This window comes from Anguilla rostrata, chromosome 15 (genome assembly GCF_018555375.3).
Source record: "Anguilla rostrata isolate EN2019 chromosome 15, ASM1855537v3, whole genome shotgun sequence".
In the NCBI taxonomy this organism is placed as follows: Eukaryota; Metazoa; Chordata; class Actinopteri; order Anguilliformes; family Anguillidae; genus Anguilla; species Anguilla rostrata.
The window spans coordinates 28112065-28131763 of record NC_057947.1 but is presented as its reverse complement, the minus strand read 5'-3'; the positions used below and the strand labels follow the sequence as shown (position 1 = coordinate 28131763).

General features: G+C 40.6%; 1 protein-coding gene across 5 annotated transcripts; it reads right to left on the bottom strand.

Moving 5' to 3' along the window:
* Positions 1-336: 336 nt before the first annotated feature.
* Positions 337-19641, bottom strand: LOC135240508 (T-cell surface glycoprotein CD3 zeta chain-like). Of its 5 annotated transcripts, none has more exons than XM_064310050.1 (9): positions 19334-19641; positions 15227-15349; positions 2837-2937; positions 2666-2713; positions 2291-2371; positions 2138-2170; positions 1742-1795; positions 1323-1355; positions 337-873 (listed from the first exon to the last, which is right to left on the bottom strand). In XM_064310050.1, the coding sequence occupies exons 2-9, from the start codon at positions 15282-15284 to the stop codon at positions 808-810; spliced, it is 474 nt and encodes a 157-aa protein (XP_064166120.1). In that variant the 5' UTR covers positions 15285-15349; positions 19334-19641; the 3' UTR covers positions 337-807. The 5 variants fall into 5 exon arrangements, with proteins under 5 accessions (XP_064166120.1, XP_064166121.1, XP_064166119.1 ...); XM_064310051.1 differs by lacking the exons at positions 15227-15349; positions 19334-19641 and adding exons at positions 3467-3551; positions 4903-5113; XM_064310049.1 differs by lacking the exon at positions 19334-19641 and having other exon boundaries at positions 15227-15478.
* Between the last annotated feature and the right edge of the window lie 58 nt (positions 19642-19699).

The window sequence follows — 19699 nt, the reverse complement described above, 5'->3', positions numbered from 1 at the left end:
GTGCAACTTATTTACAACCGGCCTATAAAAAATGCTTGCTGTATAAACATGGAGCTTTTGCTAGATTCTTACCCCCCATTTACTCTGATACGCTTCAAAACTCAGGCAGTCCAGTATAAGGGACAGTAAGAGGACCAGGTTTTGGTGTAATGGAGAGTAATAGTCCCCATAATCATCATCTTCAACCTTTAAATGCTTCACTCCCCAGAACAAAAAGCGTTTAAACCGGTGGTGTCCAGTCTTACCCGAAAAGGGTCGGTGTGGATGCAGGTTTGTGTTCTAGCCCAGCGCTGAGACACCTGGTTCTACTTGGTCTTGATTGAAGGCCATGGTTAGTTAAATAGTTAATTCAGGCGTGGTGCACCCCGACTGGCCCTGTTTCTGGATACGATTGGACATGCCAGGTTTAAACCTGGTTTGGACTGTGATATTAATAATTTAAATAGCAATACATGGCGGGGGGGGGGCTGCCTTTCAAAATACATTTTTCACATTCATGTGAAAAGGCTGAAAATTATTGGTGTTTGGGGAGGAAATTGGCAGTAATTGACCCGAACTGAAATTCACCTAAAATTTAGCGGAGTTTTGGTTCACTTGGCTGAAATTGTTTATTTGCCAATGGGCCAATGAATGTAATTCATTTTTTTATATGATAAAACTGGGCACACTGTTGCTGCTGGAAGGAATGGACTTTGCCCAGCAACATAGAACAGAAAGCTGCACTCTACTGTGAGAGCCAGGGATTGGTCATTGTGCCGGCATGGAAAGGTCAGGGGGTCTTAAGGTCAAAGGTCACCCTGCCGTTTCTTAGCGTGGTGGCAGTTGCGGCATGTGCAGGCTGTCGTAGGTGTCCTTGGTGGCGGTGCTCAGACCCTGGGAGGGAGAAATGACCCAAATCCAGTTATTATTTGCACTATATACCATGGCTGATGGTAACAGTCATTATGTTTAATGCGCAAGTCTGAATATTCTATAAGATATTAAGCACATGTATTTGAAATAGGTAAATCAATTCTTACCAAACTTCTCACAAACAAGCATAAAATATCTATGTATTGTTTTACATGTTTTAAATACTTTTGGAAATATATTCAAGCAAACAGAAGGATTACTGGCACTTCAACTAAACTTTTTTGGCCACTATACTGCTTAGCTATAAAGTTTAAATGACAATCTCAAGGACAGCCCAATCAAGGATCGCTTGATGACTGGCAGACTTCATACAACTTGGTCCAGCAGTTTGTAAGATTGACGTACTGTAACTCCTAAATGGTGAAAATCAAGTGTTAATGTTCCCTGTTGTTTGAAAAAGTGCTTCTCACCTGGTACACCTGTTCATTTCTGTTTCTGCGGCGCTGTGGGGAGAATCAAATGTCAGTCGAGGAGGAAGTCCCGTCTGACCTGATTAAACGGTCATGGCGCTGAGTAGTCTTCCCTAATGCACCTGTGCATCTCACCTGTCCCCTTCCCACCTCTCATGTCCCCCTTACCTGTCTCTGATTACGTTCACAGTAGGTAAATGCCTGTTGCTGTTAATTACATTAAAAATGTAATTTGCATGTTAGTTTCAGAATGCGTAGTTTACCAGTTTAAGTGAGTTCTTGGGCCACTGACTGACTCTGATTTTATTGGAAGAACACGTATTCAGGCACACGTGACTCCGAGGAATGCTGATTATATGACAAACACAGAACACTTCCGTAGATTTCCACGGAGTTACTTGACCGAGAAAAATGATTACCTCCTTCTTTACTCCAATCTCTTTGTAGTTATCCTCGGTTCCTTTCTGAAGGGGCTGTGGATTTAACGTCATGCAAAATGAGTTCTCCAGTTTCCCTGCCCATTCGGCAACCACGCAGTACTACATTCAGCCACGAGGTGGAGCACTTAAGCCACACTGCTTAATGAGGCGCTGTGAAGCCGAGGTGGGGGGTGGGGGGTTGGGGTGTTGGGGGCTGAGGGAAATTTGTAGACCAACATGTAACAAGAGGAAGTTCTGTGAAAACAGTACTGTTAGGCTGAATTGTCTGTTTGTCACATATTACCAGGCACTGAAATTCAAATGAATGCAATCAGGGATCAACTTCTCTGAATCGTCTCCTGCTCAGTAGTCTGTTGGGTTTGTATTGCCTCTTACCGTGTACGTCTCATCATCACCCTGCCTGCGCTTCTGAAAGAAAACAGAGACAGCATATGAAGGGCTGTTTCCCCGATCTCCTCGGTGCTCTCTCTGTTGTACTCGTGTGTTTTACGAAGCCCGTGCTCTTCCCCCATCTCCTTTTCCTCTTACCCCTCGCGAGGCTCCGGCTCCACTCTCGGCGTCGCCCGAGGGCCTCAGGACGTCGTACGCGTCGGCTGCTTTGTTCAGGCCCTGTTTGAGAACAACGCACAGACGCGTGACTGAACGCCCGGGTCCTACGCCCCAACACGTCTAACACCCCTGCGCTATAATGACCGCGGGCGCCGTCTCAATTCGCTGGCGTAGCGGAGGACGTCTCATCTGACCGCTCGCAGGCTGGCACCCAGAGCTCCTCGTCGGGGACCTCCCGCTCACTCCGCCCCTGGAAGGACTGCGGCGTCTGCCGGCCTTCGATGCCTTCCGGCGCATAATCTAAGTCATTGCCTGGAGAAGGCCAGTTTCCGAAGGCCTGTTAATGGCACTCACCATATAGATACCGTCATCTTTGGAGTCGGCCTTAGTCGGCTTGAAGTACTACACGAAGAGAGAGAGGATGAAAATAAAACTTGATTACAGTGATGCTGATGGCGCAAGAGGACGGGCAACATTTGCATAATTGATCGCGCGTGGCATGACCGCATTAACGGTGAGACTCACTCTCTCTCTGAAGAAGAGCCCCGTGATGACCAGACCGTACAGCAGCAGCACCCCATCCAGGATATAGCAGAGCATGGGGTCGTTCAGCCCAATTTTCGCCTCTGTAGCGTAGAGAGAGAGAGAGAGAGAGAGAGAGAGAAGAACCACTGGCTGAAATCGACGGAGGACGAGAAAGGGCGTGGTCACGCACCAGCACAGAGACTCATTCGGAGGCAAATGGGAGAGAGATCAGGCCAGAAACGGGATAAGAGATTAATGTGGTATGAGATATCCAGATATCCAGGGAGGAACTGGAGAAAAGCAAGGGGTGAACTAATTCAGCCATGGAGAAATGGAGGAGATCTGAAGGAAGAGTCGCATCAAGTCCTGCTTATAACTCACCCAGGAAACCTCATTAAAAATATTAGTTTCTATCTTATTGCTGTTGCAAAATGACTCTGTACATAGGAGAGCTATGAAGCCATAGACATATGATTGCTGGTTTAATGGACTTTAATTTCAGGCCAGGTAGCAAAACAACAAAAAGCTGAATCCCTGTAAAAATACAGATTTAGATTGCATGCAACACCAAGACTGTAGTATCCCAGAAAGTCCATCTCATTGAACCTCTGCAGGTGGGGATCCACATACCAGAATGCATTTGACACCCAGTTAATGAATATCCAGGCAAGGCTGATACATTTTACAATGCTAGAAATATTAATTTTCAGTTTACCTGTCAATTAAATGAAATAAAAATAATGCAACAGAACTTTTTAAAGTTAATTCAAATATGTTTTAAAATTATTGATGAGAACTTAACACAATTTTCAATAATGTTGGTTCCTTACTCAACTTATAGGAGACCAATACTAAATTCAGAGAGAGGGGAATTGTTTAATCTAGATGTGTCATATGAAACACTGAAAAAGAGCATTCCAGTCAACAGCCTCTCCACATAGAAGTTATCATTATGCACCATTAGAAGAATTAGTGAATTCAATATTATTTGTATAGTGTTTAGACAGATATTGTCACAAAGCATGTGCATTAGATCGGGAGTCTCGGCGGCATCATTTCAACAAAACGTATGGCAGCGTTAGAAAACCCGGGTACTGGGGACTCCTGCGTTTGCAGCTTTTTGTTACAGCTAAATTCATTCAATTTAGCTCAATTAAGATAACGAACTTAAACACGCGTGTTCAGCTAATAGTTCTCCTTAAAACAATGAACACAAGGCAGGTTTTTCTTCGTTATCAATTTGCTTTTTTCTTTGAATCTTCTTCATCATTATCTACCAGACGTTTAGTTTTAGTGGTCAGGTGTCCATGCACTCACCAATTAGGACCCTAGTGATTCGCCTCGGTGTAACTTTTTTTTTTTTTTTACCTCTTCGTGTAATCGTTTGCAATATATAACAATAAGCGCAATGTGACTATGGTGCTTTTATTCTTCATGGCATGCACAGTAATTTCTGAAAGGGCAAATAATCCCTCGAAAGATGAAAAGCGGCTAATAAAAAAATTCTGGAATAGTACTTGTGGTTGGAACGAAAACCAGGGTACATAGGGTACCCCCAGGACCTAGCTCGAGAACCAATAACCAAAAGTTACGTCAAATAAGGCCCGTCTGCTAAAGTAGCTATGTGAAACGAATGTTACGATAACGTACTATAGCCCAGTGTTGATGCAAGGCATATTTACTTGGACAATAAGCATGACAAAACAATTGTTTTGAGCTTTAAAAAAAAAAGGTTGCACGGCACACAACCCGGCGTTCTCGAAGCATAAAAATGTGATGCATTCTGAAAACGCTAGCGTCGCAACATTCTATTCCGTTTCGAGTTTAAGATGCATCTGTAGTAATTCACAAAATCCTGTGCATCTGTAGTAATTCACAAAATCCTGTGGATAACACAAATATTCTGCCGGGAAACGGGTGAATTCGTGTAAATCGCATCAACGTATCCACACAAAAAGCACACAAAGGATCCTGTCTACCGCCATGCAAAACAACAGCAGCAACGACAAGCTAATTAGAAACTGCATGCTTCTCTGTTTTGACTGTGACCATGCAAATAAAATGACCTCGATGTGCAGGCGAAAGCTGGAACGCTATCGTTTCAGTAATTCTGAAAAATAACTGAGAGTCACGCTGCCCCTGTCAAACAACGTAACAATTCCCAATCGTCTTAAGCACATCTATATATTGTATCCTTACAACCAATCAGAGGCCAAAAATAGTCGCACAAGGACAGGATTGGTCCAGCATGTCCGCTGAAGACTTCGACGTTGGTCGGACGCGGCAATGCCATGCAATGCCAAAAAAAAAGAATGAAGCGAACACTAATAAATAACCTCGCAAAGCATTGGAATCCTAAAACTATAATTCAAAGTTGTATAGCCAAGCATAATTTTTTTTTTTTTACCCTAAAATGTCTGCCCAACGACAACAGTGAGGACCCCTGGTTAGAATCAAGGGTGTAGCACAGGGGTGCCCAATCCTGTTTTTGGAAGTCTACCGTCCGGTCGGTTTTCACTCAAACCCGAATAAAGCACACCTCATTCAACAGCCACAGATCTCATTGAGCTACTAATGAGTAGAATCTGGCTTGCCAAATTATGGTTGGAACATGAACAGGTTACTCTACAGGGTTGGAGTCCTGATCTGTGTGGTCACTTCTGGCACTACGATCTTTACTTCACTCTAGTGTGTTTCTTTTGCACCTCTGCACCTTGAACTAATGCACTTGTTGTACGTCACTCTGGATAAGAGCGTCTGCTAAATGCCTGTAATGTAATGTAATGGTTGAAATGAAAACCTACAGGATGGTAGATCTGCAGGAAGAGAATAGGGCAGCCCTGGCGTAGCACAAAATTCTGTGCCCTGTGAAAATACAATCTCTGTGGGCCCCTTTAAGATTGCGGTCCAAAACAAACGTTTTGGTCCAGGCCTTTTGAGGCCACCTCCTCTGGGGCCCTGGGTAGTCTGCTCCAGCATTACACCCTTGGTTAAAATGCCCCACGCCAGACTGAGATCAAGAGGCTGAAAGCTTAGAGTGGTTCCCACAGCATGACTGCAGATTGCTTGCTAACTTAAAAAATGTACTTGTACATTCCTTTAATCTATACATTTGACTATTTATTACAATAATAGGGGCACAGTGATTATTCAAGAGCGTGTATTCAAAAGTATTTTTATGAAGTACAGCATAACAGTATTTTGGAAAGTTACCTGCATGCTGCAAGCAAATCACAATTTTCTTTGCAGCAACATTGTACAGTTCTGTTTCTTCTTGTGCCGGATTTACGAAATTAAATTTGAAAAAATGTTGATGGAAAGAACAACATTGCATAATAACTCGCATATGTCTCTGAGATGAATGAGCACCAAGATGAATGAGCTCTCTGTTGAAAATTACTCAATACATTAAAAAATATACTGAAGCAAAATGACATCTATGTCACTGAGATATACATTTGCCACTGTGTTAACAGTTACCCGAGAACACATGTGTACTAAAGAGAAGTCCTTTATCACTCACAGATACCACACCACACAAACATCACACACACACACACACGCATGCATACACACACACACACACGCACACACACACTCAAGTTGCAGCAAGTGCCTAGATGTGCTGATGAATTTAAAATCAGCCTGGTTTCTGTTACATTTAGAAGCGTAGTAAAACAGTAGCCCAGTAAAGCTTCACTGCTGTACGTTGCCAGAACAGCTAGCCGCACACACGCCGAGCGTGGGCGGTTTATGTAGCCTCTCTCGTGGTCTGCGCGACTCAAGCTGCATGCAGTTCAGTGGTTTTCCTCTGCTGTTGAGAGCTTTCCGAGTTTGCGTCAGACCTGGGTGGGGGTGGGCTTGAGGGGGTAGGCGCAGGAGGTGGGGGGGGGGGGGGGGTTGTCTGTGCTGATGAGCTGAGCTGAAACCGTGAGGGGTCTTAATTGCAAGACCTGCCTGCTGGTTTGAGCAGCTCCTCCAAATGGCCCCTGTGTGGCCACACGTCTCCATGTTCAGCTTTTCTGTAGGTCAGAGGTCAGAGGGGCACAGGAGCACCCCTCGTGCCTCCCTCATCCCCCCCCGCCCCCCCAGGGCCCGGGCCCCCCGCCCCTGACCTATGAGTACCCAATGACTCATGAAGGATTCCCCAGCAGACATCTCAGTCTCGGGCTAACATTGAATCACGCAGGCACTGGCTCAGAGAGGAGGAAAACATTTAGGGGTTACCTGCGCAAGAGAAAGTCCTTTAAAACCCTTTGATGGTTTGCAGGGTTTTTTTGGAATGTTTTTTTTTTCTTTTTTCAAAATTTTAAGTGTTCTAGAACTTCATTGATTTCAATTACCAACAGTGATTGTTGCTGCTCAGAGCATTAGAATGTCCAGTAAAGAACATTCTAATCACATACTTGACATCTTACACCTTAAAGGGTTCCTATTAATAGGAAACTATGGTGCAAGAAAAGTAACACAAAAGTGCAACTGTATTCATACTGTTTGAGAGGATTTCACAAATCGTATGACAAGCTCCTCAGGAGCTAAAGTGATACTGCACTGTGAAACTCAGCATACTCTAACAATGGCCAAGTAAAATTTACTTCCTGATTTTTATGTCTGAAACACACTCCACTATGTTCTAAATTTAAAATTATAGCATTGGGAAGATTACCACAGATATTTTCTTCCACCATAAATATTTATGACATTTCATACATTGATTCCATTCGTGTTAGTGTAAGTCAATAAATGATTTTTGTGACTGAATAGGGAAACAAAGACAGCCTAAGATAACATCACTTGGCAGAATATTTTATAGAAGGAGCATTTAAAATAAATAGAATTAAGTATGTATCATATTCATCCAATAGCTTATACTGTAGGCTACTCTCTACCATTGTTTATTGGTATCACTCTGAAATTTGGCCTTGGTTCCACACATTGTCCATATATGGCCCCCATGACTGAACAGGCAATCTATTATGACACAAGCTGCTCTTAAAAATACTAATTTCACCATAGTTATAGTATAGTTACAGTTGTTAGTACTTTTACAATTTTAAACATTACACGTCATTGTCAATAGTTTCATTGGATTGCTATTTTCTCTTCAGAATCATATTAACTGTCATATCATGCATTTGTTGTAAAGTTACGAATTTAAGGAAACATGAAAATATTGTTATATTTATTTTACGTATTAAACTGCTCTAAAATTTAAACTCTTTCTTTCCCCGCTCTTAGAGGTTGTTGCACGTATAGAACCGTGTTTGTTTGATATTATTGATGTGAATGTTTTCACAGGAAGTGTTCAGCTACAGAGAGGCCTACGCTCTTTTCACATTTTTATCTGATCAAAGCTGGAGGTCACTTCCTAACATCTATTTTTAAGTCTACACAACTTTTAAGGTGCTGGTGATCAAGATTTCAGTAGCCTAGACGTCAATGATTTGCTGCTCTTGCATGTCAAAGTTCAAACAGTAAAATCATTTCTATTTTCTATGTTCAGGACTTGAATGTGTCCTTTGATTGCTTTTTATCGTGCTCTATATTTCATTGTATCATACTAAAGAAAAGAAAGGTTTGAATCCCATCTACGAAGTTAGCCACACTTGAGATAAGAGGTTAAAAATTAACAAAAGTACTACAGTGTTTGAGTTTATGCTTGGTGTTTCCAAAGTGTGCACGTATGAGAAGGCTCCAACTCCCAACAGCAATAGTTATCTGTATTATGGGAATGAAGCAACTTTGTGAGCTTTGTAATGCAAATCAAATGAATGCTAATGCCTAGCGTACGCTGCAGGACTTTTAGTAAAGACTTTTCGAGATGTTAACGAAATCCTAAGAAAATCCCCAGTCTTTGCATGATCGCTGAGCACAGCCGCCTCCAACGGTCGTTTAATGTGGGATGGTCAGAGGCTCAATCGCAGCTCTCCAGTCCTAAGCTAGTCTGCGACTTGCGGGAACATCAGACCTATTTGATAACTGATTTTATCACAAGTCTTTGGCCATGGCTTTGGTAGTGTGTGACCACAGCCTGTGACTACGCTTACAGAGTGAGCGTTCCTAGATTGGAAATAACAGCGATTTTCGTAAGACAGTCATTAAATGTGAGATGCTCTCTGTTCGTAGGATTTTCAAAGTTGTGTAGTGCACACCAGGCATCTAATCTAATCGACCCAATTTGGATCTAATGAGAGAACCTGTGAAGATGATAGCAACGGTGCGATATAACAGAAGAATAAACACATTTAGTTTGCATGGAAGATTAGGAAAAATGGATTTCAACGGAAAAATCGAAATTCATGTTCAAAGTTCTCATTTAAATATCCACAAATGCTGAGTGTACATCTGTCATATGCCAGCGTGACACCCCTGGGAGGGAGATGCGGCAGTGCCGGGGAACATCGTTGTTTGTCACATGGAGAGAGAGAGTGCGCACACACACAAACATGAAATAAAATAAACGCCATCTTGACCCTTCCCCCTCATGGGTTCCAGGCAAAAAGAATAAACTAAAATAACGAAGACAAAAGAAAATAAAACAGAGCGACATCTATTTCAGTTCCCCGCTCTGTAGCAGGACTGCTTTCCAGCAGACCAGCTCCTACGACTTTTCAGTGGGGGGATTACTTTTTCCCATCTTTTTTAAAAAAGAAACAAAACTGAAATTAAATGCACCGCAAATAAAGAATTAAACTTGGCGTTAGCACCCGGTCTCGGCCCCAAACTATGGAGAGCAGCACACCTTTAAGCACCTGGGCTGATTAGCTAACGCAGCCCAGGTGCGTGTGCTCTCTCCATCAGCCGACTCAGCAGAGACCAATCCGTCCCCAATCTTAATTTTAGGAAACTGCAAACCTACAGGACCAACACATGGGCGTGCAACACATTTTGTCTCTGAACTTGCACTCAATCTTACTGCACTTTACTTGTGGAAGTAGACCTCTAGTCATTCCCGATTTTTAAATTTAAATTTTTTTTTATTTTTATTCTATGTACTTTGTACTTTCTTTGTTCCTTTTGCTTTTATTTATGTAAAGCACACTGGGTTGCCTCTGTGTATGAAGTGTGCTATAGAAATACATTTTGATTGATTGATTGATTGAACTGTGGGATTGCTGCCTTCGGGGTATTTATACGTACCCGCTTCAGTAATATTATAACTGATGCAAATTTCTTCAAAGTGTTTATATTCACCCACCGTGTCAAAAAAAAGTATAGAGCTTACTGCATATTTATAAAGTAACAGGCTGTTGCTTTCTTTTATTCTAGTGGACATTCATAATGAAGAGGTCTTCATCTGTGTTAAATAAAAGCAAAAACTCATGTAAAACAATGTGTGGTTTTGTAATTTCATCTGCAAATTCCTCACAGATATTGCATATATATACCTTACGGACAATTATACAATTATATTTGTGAATTGAATTACTGTTATTCATACTGAGATATATGCTTGATCAGTTCCTTACCCATTGTACAGGAAACAGTGTAGAATAATGGGTAAGGAACTGGGTTTTTAACTAAAGGTTGCAGGTTTTATTTCCAGCCAGGACACTGCCCTTGTAACCTTGATCAAGGTACTTAACCTAAATTGCTTCAGTATACACTCAGTGGTCACTTTATTTGTAACACCCCTGCGTTAACACAAATAGCTTACTCCCCCAAACAGCAAATCACGTAGCTGCAATACATGAAGCATGCAGACACAGAGAAGAGGTTCAGTAGTTGTTCAACCAAACATTAAAATGGGAAAAGATGCGTGATCTAAAAGTCTTTGACTGTGGTATGATCATTAGTACCGGACATGGTGGTTCTAGAATCTCTCTAAAATAGCTGCCCTCCTGGGATTTTCTTGCGTTACATTACCACAGAGAATGGCACGATGAACAAAAACAAAAAAAATCTAGTGAGCAACAGTTCTGTGGCCGAAACCACCTTGTTATCGAGAGAGCTAAAAGGAGAATGGACAGGCTCATTCAAGCTAACAAAAAACCACAAATGCTCAAACGACACCTGTTTGCAGCAGTGGTGCGCCGAAGGGCATCTCCGAACTCACAACGTGTCGAATCTTGAAGTGGACAGGCTGCAGCAGCGGAAGACTGTGGCGGGTTCCATTCCGGTCCGGTATAGAACAGGAGCGCCTGCCACGGGCACATGATAACCAAAACTGGACGATTGGAAAAACGTTGCCTGGTCTGTTGAAGCTCAATTTCTGCCGTGACATGGCATGGATGGTAGGGTCAGGAATTTGGTGTAAACAACATAGATCCTTGGATCCATCCCGCCTCGTGTCAGTGGTACAGGCTGCTGGTGGTGGCGTAATGGTGTAGGGAAAGGTTTCTTGCCATGCGAGGCCCCTTAATGCCAGCTGAGCATCATTTGAATGCCATACAGCATACCTAAGAATTGTTCCTGACCATGTGCATCCCTTTATGGCCACAAAAGTCGACCCTTTTTCAAATGAAAGCTTCCACCAGGACAGCGCACGATGTCACAAAGCACTCAACATCTCAAGCTGGTTCCACAAACATGACTGTGACTTCGGTTTAGTCTAATGGCCTGTACAGTTCGCCGACTGCAATTCAATAGAGCGCTTTTGGGGATGAGGTGTAACGAGAGGTTCCCTGCCTTAATGTATGGCCGAAAAATCTGTGGGACCCGCGTGATGCTATTGAGGCAACAAGGACCAAAATCCTAAAAGGAAGCAAAAGGGTGTCCGACCCAGTACTAGATAGGTAGAGTGTATATCCAAGCTGTATAAACGGGTACTAAAAAAATGAAATGCAGAAGTTGTATAAGTTGCTCAGGATATCAACTAAATGCTAAATACCTTTAATACAATGGACACATAAATAAACCCAAAATGGTTAGCTGAGTGGTTTCAAATTTTTAATTTCTAAACTTTCTAATTTTAAACTAAAAACATGACACTTTTAATGTCAAAACCTTTGAAATTAATGGTTAATGTCAAAACATTTGAGATAAAAGTTGAGATTTATTACTTTCGAACTCAAAATATTTGCCTTTTATCGTCAAAATAGGTTTAAGATTAAAGTCAAAGCTTTAGAGATTTGAACGGAAAACTTTCAAGTTTTAAAGTTGAAATATTTGGCTTTAAAGTCAAAACTGAGATTAAATGTCAAAACTTCAAAGATTAATGTCAAAATGTTTGCGAAAACCTTTAAATTCTAAACTTTTCATTTCCAAAGTCAAAACTTATTCATTTTACATTTTAAATTCAAAATTTTAAAACAAGATTTGACTTTAATCTCAAACATTTTGATGTTTTTTTTTTTAATGTGAAAATTTTATCTATAAACATTTTTATCGCTAAAAATCGCTCAAAGGTTTATTCAACAAAATATTTTTCCAATTAATATAGAATTAAATTTAAATTCCAGATTAAAACGAAAGATCACAATTTATTATCGACTTGTGATCTCGACATAACAGAAGTTGTTTTACCATGATCACAAATTATTCACCTTGTGATCTTACGGTAGACATAACAAAACTTGTTTTCTTGTGATTGTGATCTTGTGAGCTTGAAAAGCAAAAGTCTTTTCTTGAAAACAACCTGCGTCACAAACAGGGATTAACTCAAGCACAAATCATGTCGTGTTAATCAATAAGACAACTTCCAGGTTTCTGCCTGCAAATATATCCCTAGTTCTACCTGTGTCAGCCCCAGGTCAAAGTAAACCTCAGAGTTGTCCATTATCGATAAACAACCCGTAACACGATTTCAGAGTACTCCAGGGGTGCAGTGAATACTGCTGTTGCGTCACAGCACGAAGGTACCGAGTTCAAACCCTGACTGAGGGCCTATCTGTGTGGAGTTTTCATGCTCTCCCCATGTTTACAAGCATTCAGCAGACACAACTTTTTACATAGCATTTACATAGCATCCATTCATACAGCTGGATACATACTGAAGCAATGCAGGTTAAGTACCTTGCTCAAAAGTGCAATGGCAGTGTCCTACCCAAGAATCGGAACCTATGACTTTTAGGTTACAAGACCAGTTCCTTACCCATTATCCTATACTGCCGCCCGTGTCCGTGTGGGTTTCCGCGGGTGCTCCTGTTTCCTCCCACAGTCCAAAGACATACAGTAGGCCAATTGGAGATTCTAAATTACTTGTAGGTATGAATGTGTGGGTGAATGGTGAGCAGGCATTGTCATGGGCGGACATCCAGGATGTAGTACTCATGTCTCTTGCCCAATGCAAGTTGGGGTCGCCTCCAAAACTTGAAACTCAAAATAAATGTCAAAGCTTGCGACTAAAGTCAAAGCTACTGACCTCCACAATAAACATTTAAGACATTTGACTTTTTACAGCAAAACTTTTTAGTGTTTAGTGTTTTTAGTGTTTTAAACATTTTTTTTAACTTTAAACATTGAGAGTTTTGAGAACAATGCTTAAATGTTTGAATTTCTAAAGTCCAGATTAATTCCAGAACCTTTCAGTAGTAGTCAAAAACGCAAAACATTTGACTTTTAAACCTAGAACGTTAAGAGTTTTAAACTAAAAAAGTTTGACATCAAAACCTTTGACATTTATGTGAAAAATTGAGATTAAAGCCAAAACTGCTGTAATGTTATAATTACTGTCACAATTTTCAAGTTTTAGTGAAAACAAAATCACATCACATCAGTTTGCTGTCTCTCTGGCTTGAGTGACAGCTCTTAACAAAACAGTACTTCGAAATTTGGGCTCGGGCAGTACTTGACAAGTCCACTTCAGCACATCCCCATTGTGAGAACGCGTGTGGTAAATTAACGATAAAATGAAAATGTATTCATTAGTGTGTGACAGTTTTACCTGTTTAGTAAGTTTAATATGTTCTTCTGAAAGGTTAGTGTGAGCCCTTTTTGGCCTGTGTATTCACTTACACACTCATCTACTGAGACCCCGATAGTATACCACAGACACCTAATGTTATATTTATAAAATTCTAATAAATGCATTTGGAATGCATTACGTATACGTGTGTATAATAAATTAATAAATGATTACAATTTAGGATAAATTTTTCAATTTCTGTAGGTTTTTGGAGAGCTTTACTCAGATCCTAACGCACTGTATTAAAAAATGGAAGAATCAACAAGAGTTTTTAAGTGGAAATGATAACAGAACAGAAAGTTTAAAACTAGGATACACATCCTGATTTTTAGAAAGCATCTGATACTTGTTCTTTAAACGGTTTCAGTAGATGCATAGCATTTTCATGAATTGGAAACATTTCGCAATGCCGTGCAGACATGGACGCTGAGCAGCTACGCGTCAGATTATAACATGATTAAACATTGCATTTTAATATATAAAACATGATTTACAGAAAAATTCTCATTCGAGTTTCCCAAATTGCAACAATGACAATACATGAACGATGACTCTGTTGCACGATCCTAATGTTTTTGTGTTGTAATTTAACCAAGTTGCAAGGTTAGCAGAGACTCAAGTTTCCGGAGTACCATAGGTAAACATGTCCATCGCGATATATTTAAATATTTCTTTACATCTTCAGTAAGCATTGCAATTTTTCTCATTTTTTTATTTGCCCTTATCGTAAGAAGGTGACCCTGAGTTCTGATGAAGTGAATGCTTTATGAACGCAAGGCCCTATAATTTAAAAAAAAAACAACAAAAAATACAAAGACAATACGCTAAATATTCTTGGGAAACAGGTGGTATTTTTCCTAAGCAAGTGACAGCAACGGAAAGGAAACGGTTTCTCCACTCAGCTCGTCTAAAAATGCACTAGACGTGATACAGATAAAGAGGGGAAAAGAGTCAGTTACAGCCCCAGCGCGTGAACCTGTGGGGCCTCTGACACCCGGAAGGTACCGTAGGCTGCATAGGGCAGTGCAGTACTCTGGTCCCGACCGTTCCTACAGACCTGGTTACTCTGACATATGGTGCACGTCTAGAGTTTTTCAGTCTATACAGAGTGAAGCAGTAAAAACGCTGACAGGCCTGCCCCAAATTGGCGAACTGCAGCAAAAGTCCATGCATGTAACAGGAGTAAAAATCTGAGAAGCTGATATGGGGGGAGGGGGGGGGGGTTCATGTTAGGTTGCCCTCCCCTACACAATCTCCTGCCGCGATTGTCGGGTGGGGGGGGACTTAGACAACCTTTTAAGTGAAGATAAAAATGGCACCTGGTCTTGACAATTTTCTGTCAATTTCCACCAAGTTTTCACTACACACATCAACTTACACCTTGGAAAAGAAACTCGTCTCCTCCTGTAAGTTTCTCACTCAATGCATTAATGAGCCAACGTATGAAATATGAACGAGTTTGAGCCATAAAGTGTTCTGTTCTCCTGGGCTACATGTGTGCTGAATGCAGTGTTATGCAGGTAGTGCATGGGTCGGGCTGTTACCTGCAGACGGTACCGCCATGGCCAGGACCACCAGAAGGCCGGTCCACCGGAGATCCATCGCCCTCGCTCGCTTCTTCTCCTTTTCTTTAGACTGTTTTTGTGAGTGACAGGCTCCCACAGAGGCTGCTCAGCGAGAGAGCGAGAGAGAGAGAGAGAGACAGCTCTGACTCGTCTCTCCATCAAAGTCAAAGTCTGCTGACAGGAAGTGGCTTCACTCTACCGCTCCACCTGCTAACTGGGCTCTAACGCATGGCCCACTTTCTTGAAATCTGACATGGTGGGGGGGGAGGGGGGGGGGGGTCCTGTGGGGGGTCGGGTGCCAGAGGTGGTTAGGGGAACATTGGGGGGGGGGGGGTGGAGTATTGGCCGCAGCTTGTGCAAGGTGTCGATGTCTGAGCATTACAAGTTAATAGTGGTGTTGACATACAGAGAGCAAAAGAGGCCCCCTTCTTTCCTGTCTCTGTGTATACATGCAGCCTATAACTCAAGACCATTTAAAAAAGAAATATACATAAGCCATGGATTGTACTGAAAACACAACTACAACCATTTCCATCATTCCTGCTGTCACAATGACACAAGTATGTGTTCATCGTTCGACCGCCAATATAAAATATGCCGTGTTCACATTCTCCCACTCCACTGCCACATTCGGCACTATTAAAGGTGAGGTAGTTTCTGCCTATTCATATGTAACACTCGCTTTTTTCATTCCGCTATTATAGCCATTTATCATCTGAAATGTTTCAGAAATCATTGTTTTCTAATTTTATGATGCTGGATAGTTAATGAATAGCTACACATGCAAAAAGTACAAAAAACATAAGTCATTAACTCAGTCATTCAAGGCAGTCATATATAATAAATTAAAATGACAAAAATTAATTATACAAAATTAATTATTAAAAAAATTATATTTTAGATATAGATGTTATTTTAGTTTACAAAAAATGATACCCCACCCACTCCAGGCTGCGGGGAAGTAGCTGCTAAACACACTTGTGCATGAAAGCATGTCTGAAATGGGGTGTAGTGTAGTATCAGGTATGTATAAAAATCACAGGATCAGTGGTTCTGTAAGGTACTGTACGCCATACACACTATATTTGTAATTAATTACAATGTAATTGGTTTAGAAATATTAATTTATGACATACTGAAATATGAACAAAATATTCTTTAAAGGGGACCCACGGACTCCCGGCCGTGTCAGGACACAGCTTGGGAAGCACTGTTATAAGGAACAATAGTATACATGCATGTCTAGCCAGCGCACACTGCACACTAATACAGTTTAGGGTTCTGTCGCAATACAAAAGATGAAGATCAAAAGCCAGAACAAGGCCTTTTAATCTCACAATACTGTGTCAAGCGTGCATTTGCATACAAAGGGCCACTTGCAGAAATAAAATAGATCAATGGGCCCCTTTCTCGGCTACCCTAGCTCGCAGAACATGCTTACCTTTCTTATTTATTGTTGAGATAAAATGTGTTCTAATTCGCTTCAAAAAAACGAGCCCGTAGCCTACAGCGCGCGATTAAGATTGTTTCTCGAGTGTGAACTGAGATATAAAATCAGAAAGCATGCACTTTGCCGAAAATTGAAAACAGATGTAGCACTCTCTATTGGAAACTAAAAAGTAAAGGATCAACAACCAAGGAAGAGTTTGACTGTCGGGTAGGCCTTCAAACTAGTACCGGCAAGTATGAAAGATGCGCCGAAATTTGCATTCAGTATAATATTGGTTTAAATTCAAGCTGAGGTCAATTAATTCATTGCTTCTAAAGGTCAAAAGGTACATAAATCTGGATTTTAAATCTGCCTGTCTTATCTACTTTCTGGGTAAATATCCAAGATAAATTGTCGCTTTATCTGAATGTGATATTAATTAATAGTTCATTAATGTTTGAGTAATTTAGCAATTAAATAAGTGTCGACACAGTAGCCCCTATTACGAAATACCTGGAGTATCTTTAAGAAAATGTAAAACACAGATAGATGTGTTTATGTATGAAATTTTAAATATGTGCTTTCCAGACATCTCTTTAATTTTCAAGAGGGAGTGATGTTGTCACATGGGAATATTCAGTTTATTATGTGGTAGGCTACATGAGATATAGGTCTACACTCGGAGAACTAACTTTTTTTTATTGTAATCCATTTTATTTTATTGTTTGTTTGCGTTACACTTATTGATTATTAATTGTATTTCTCTACTTCCGTACGCCACTCTGGATAAATAAATGTCTGTGTAACCCTAGAAGTTTGTTTCATAATGGATCAAACTTGACTAATCTAAAATATATAACCATAGTCGTAATTCGCACTGATTTATATTACTCCGTCCGTCGTCCGATACAGTTACACTTCATGTTGCGGATTCTAGTGTATATAGGTAGCCTACAATCGGTTATCATCAGTGGATTCGGTGCTGCATGAATGTGGACGGAAACAGTGGCACCTTGAAGGTCATCAAACGTTTGCGAACCCACCTTGCAGTTAAAATGTCGCGTCATTTGTACTATAAAAAGTAGGCTATATTTAGACAAATTTCGAGTCGCTAATTTTATCATATAGGCCTTAAATGTCCCCCTGCAGGTACCTCACAAGTAAAAGAAAGTAAAATAATGTGTGTACTAATGAACAACCCTACTAAATTAATAATAATAATAATAATAATAATAATAATAATAATAATAATAATAATAATAAAATGGAAGTAATAGTAGTATTAGAAGCCTAGTTCCGAAAACTTAGCGCGCTATGATACCGCTGAATTTCTGAAAAGCTGCACCCTTTTCACAGTTCAGTCAACAGCAGTACGATGATCGCAACATTTTATGGGCAAAACCAAGAATTGAGTAATTTACTTATAAACTCCCGAGTACACATCTCATTCAGCACATCGTACTCAAATTACAGGATGCGTGAAATCTGATAAGGAAAAACTACAAACGTAAACCTAGTTTTTTTTGTTTTTTAACCCACAAAACACTTTAACATGTAATTAATTAAATGTTCATATGGTCTTATATTGTACCAAATGAACAAAGGAAAACCGGTAGCATTCTATACTATTTCGCTGAACATAAAAAAAAAACAGCCTGAAAGTACAGTTCACTTATCTGTGGCATTGGCCTACACATATGGAAATAATTAGGCTACATGTTCTGTGTATAAACGCAGAAATAAAGCGTCAATGAATAAGGAATCAATACACAGTAAAACGTCTTATCGCTAACAGAGTATGCCTACATACGAGACTAAACATTTTACTGTATATTTTTCTAAGATTTCCGTGTGTTTTTACATTGTAGACAAGTAGCCTATCTGTGTGTAGGAACACTGGTATTCTTAAAATAGTTATTTGGTCATACTGAAGTACATTTTACCAAAAATGACACAAGCATCTGGGACGTTTTTTCAATTGTTGAGTTGGAATAATTTTAGGCAATTAGGGGTGAGGTCATTTGTAATTAGCCACAGTTATCGTACACGGTGCAAATATGACTGCGTTTCTTTGGTGTCCATGAATATCCACTGCTCTCCGAAATGATTTGGGTGACGGCGGAAGTCTCCCATTGCTGAATTTTTTCCCTGCTTATTTGGTTGCTGTTGAAGGTGTTTTTGCTACATGCGGGAATGTGAAATAACTGTTCAGCTTCACGTATTTTATGTGCTTATGACGTAATATCATTTAGGATATTTAGCCGCTGTGTTGTGCTTGCAGGCCTTGCATGCGCCATGACACACCATTCGGTCACGAGAAAGCCAGTTAAACTCACCTGTTTTCTGTAGTGACTGCCGTTTTAAATAATTGTTACCATCACAAGAAAGAGTCTGGTCTTGAGACGCCAGGCTTTCGATCTATCAAGTCTCCAGTCAGGTTTTGAACGACCTCTACGTTTAAAATTTTTTTTTTTCTTGTATGGAAAAATGACACAACAAATAACATTCCCATGCTTAACTACTTTTTGACAAACATTTCTGATGTGAACCTATAATTCTACTCTCGGATAGCCTGCATTTTCAACGAACTGTGTCTATTGTGCTGTTGTGGTAGAATTACAGTTGTGCTCTTCTAACTGTAAAGATAAGGAACTTACATTGAAGATAATCCTAGTTTGGGCAGACAGATAAGTACGTGTCTGTAAATGAGGCCAGTTTTTTCAGAAGTTTTGCTATCTGTGACCTGCACCCGACGCTGTACTGTCACCTCACGTGAACATCCGTTGGCTGAAAGTAACTTCCCTTCGGGGTCGCAGTATCAAACAGCTTCTGTCAACGCATTTCAAAGGCTGGAGTGTCCGTCTGTCTCTGCGTTAATCAACGCTTGCACCTGCGCTAATCGCGCGGCCCGCAGGTGGGATCTGTGCTCAGAACCCTACAGGAACTGCAAACCACAGAGCTACCATAAACCTGTCTTAGACAAAATGAAACACTTAATCGAATCATAACGTTACCACCACATC

Excerpts from the sequence above, each read along its gene's own strand:
- LOC135240508 (XM_064310050.1), bottom strand. The coding sequence starts at position 15,284 with ATGGATCTCCGGTGGACCGGCCTTCTGGTGGTCCTGGCCATGGCGGTA. Across the intron at positions 2,714-2,836 it reads GGCTCTTCTTCAGAGAGAGA|TACTTCAAGCCGACTAAGGC; the intron begins GTGAGTCTCACC and ends CTCTTCGTGTAG. Across the intron at positions 1,356-1,741 it reads AGATTGGAGTAAAGAAGGAG|CGCCGCAGAAACAGAAATGA; the intron begins GTAATCATTTTT and ends TTCTCCCCACAG.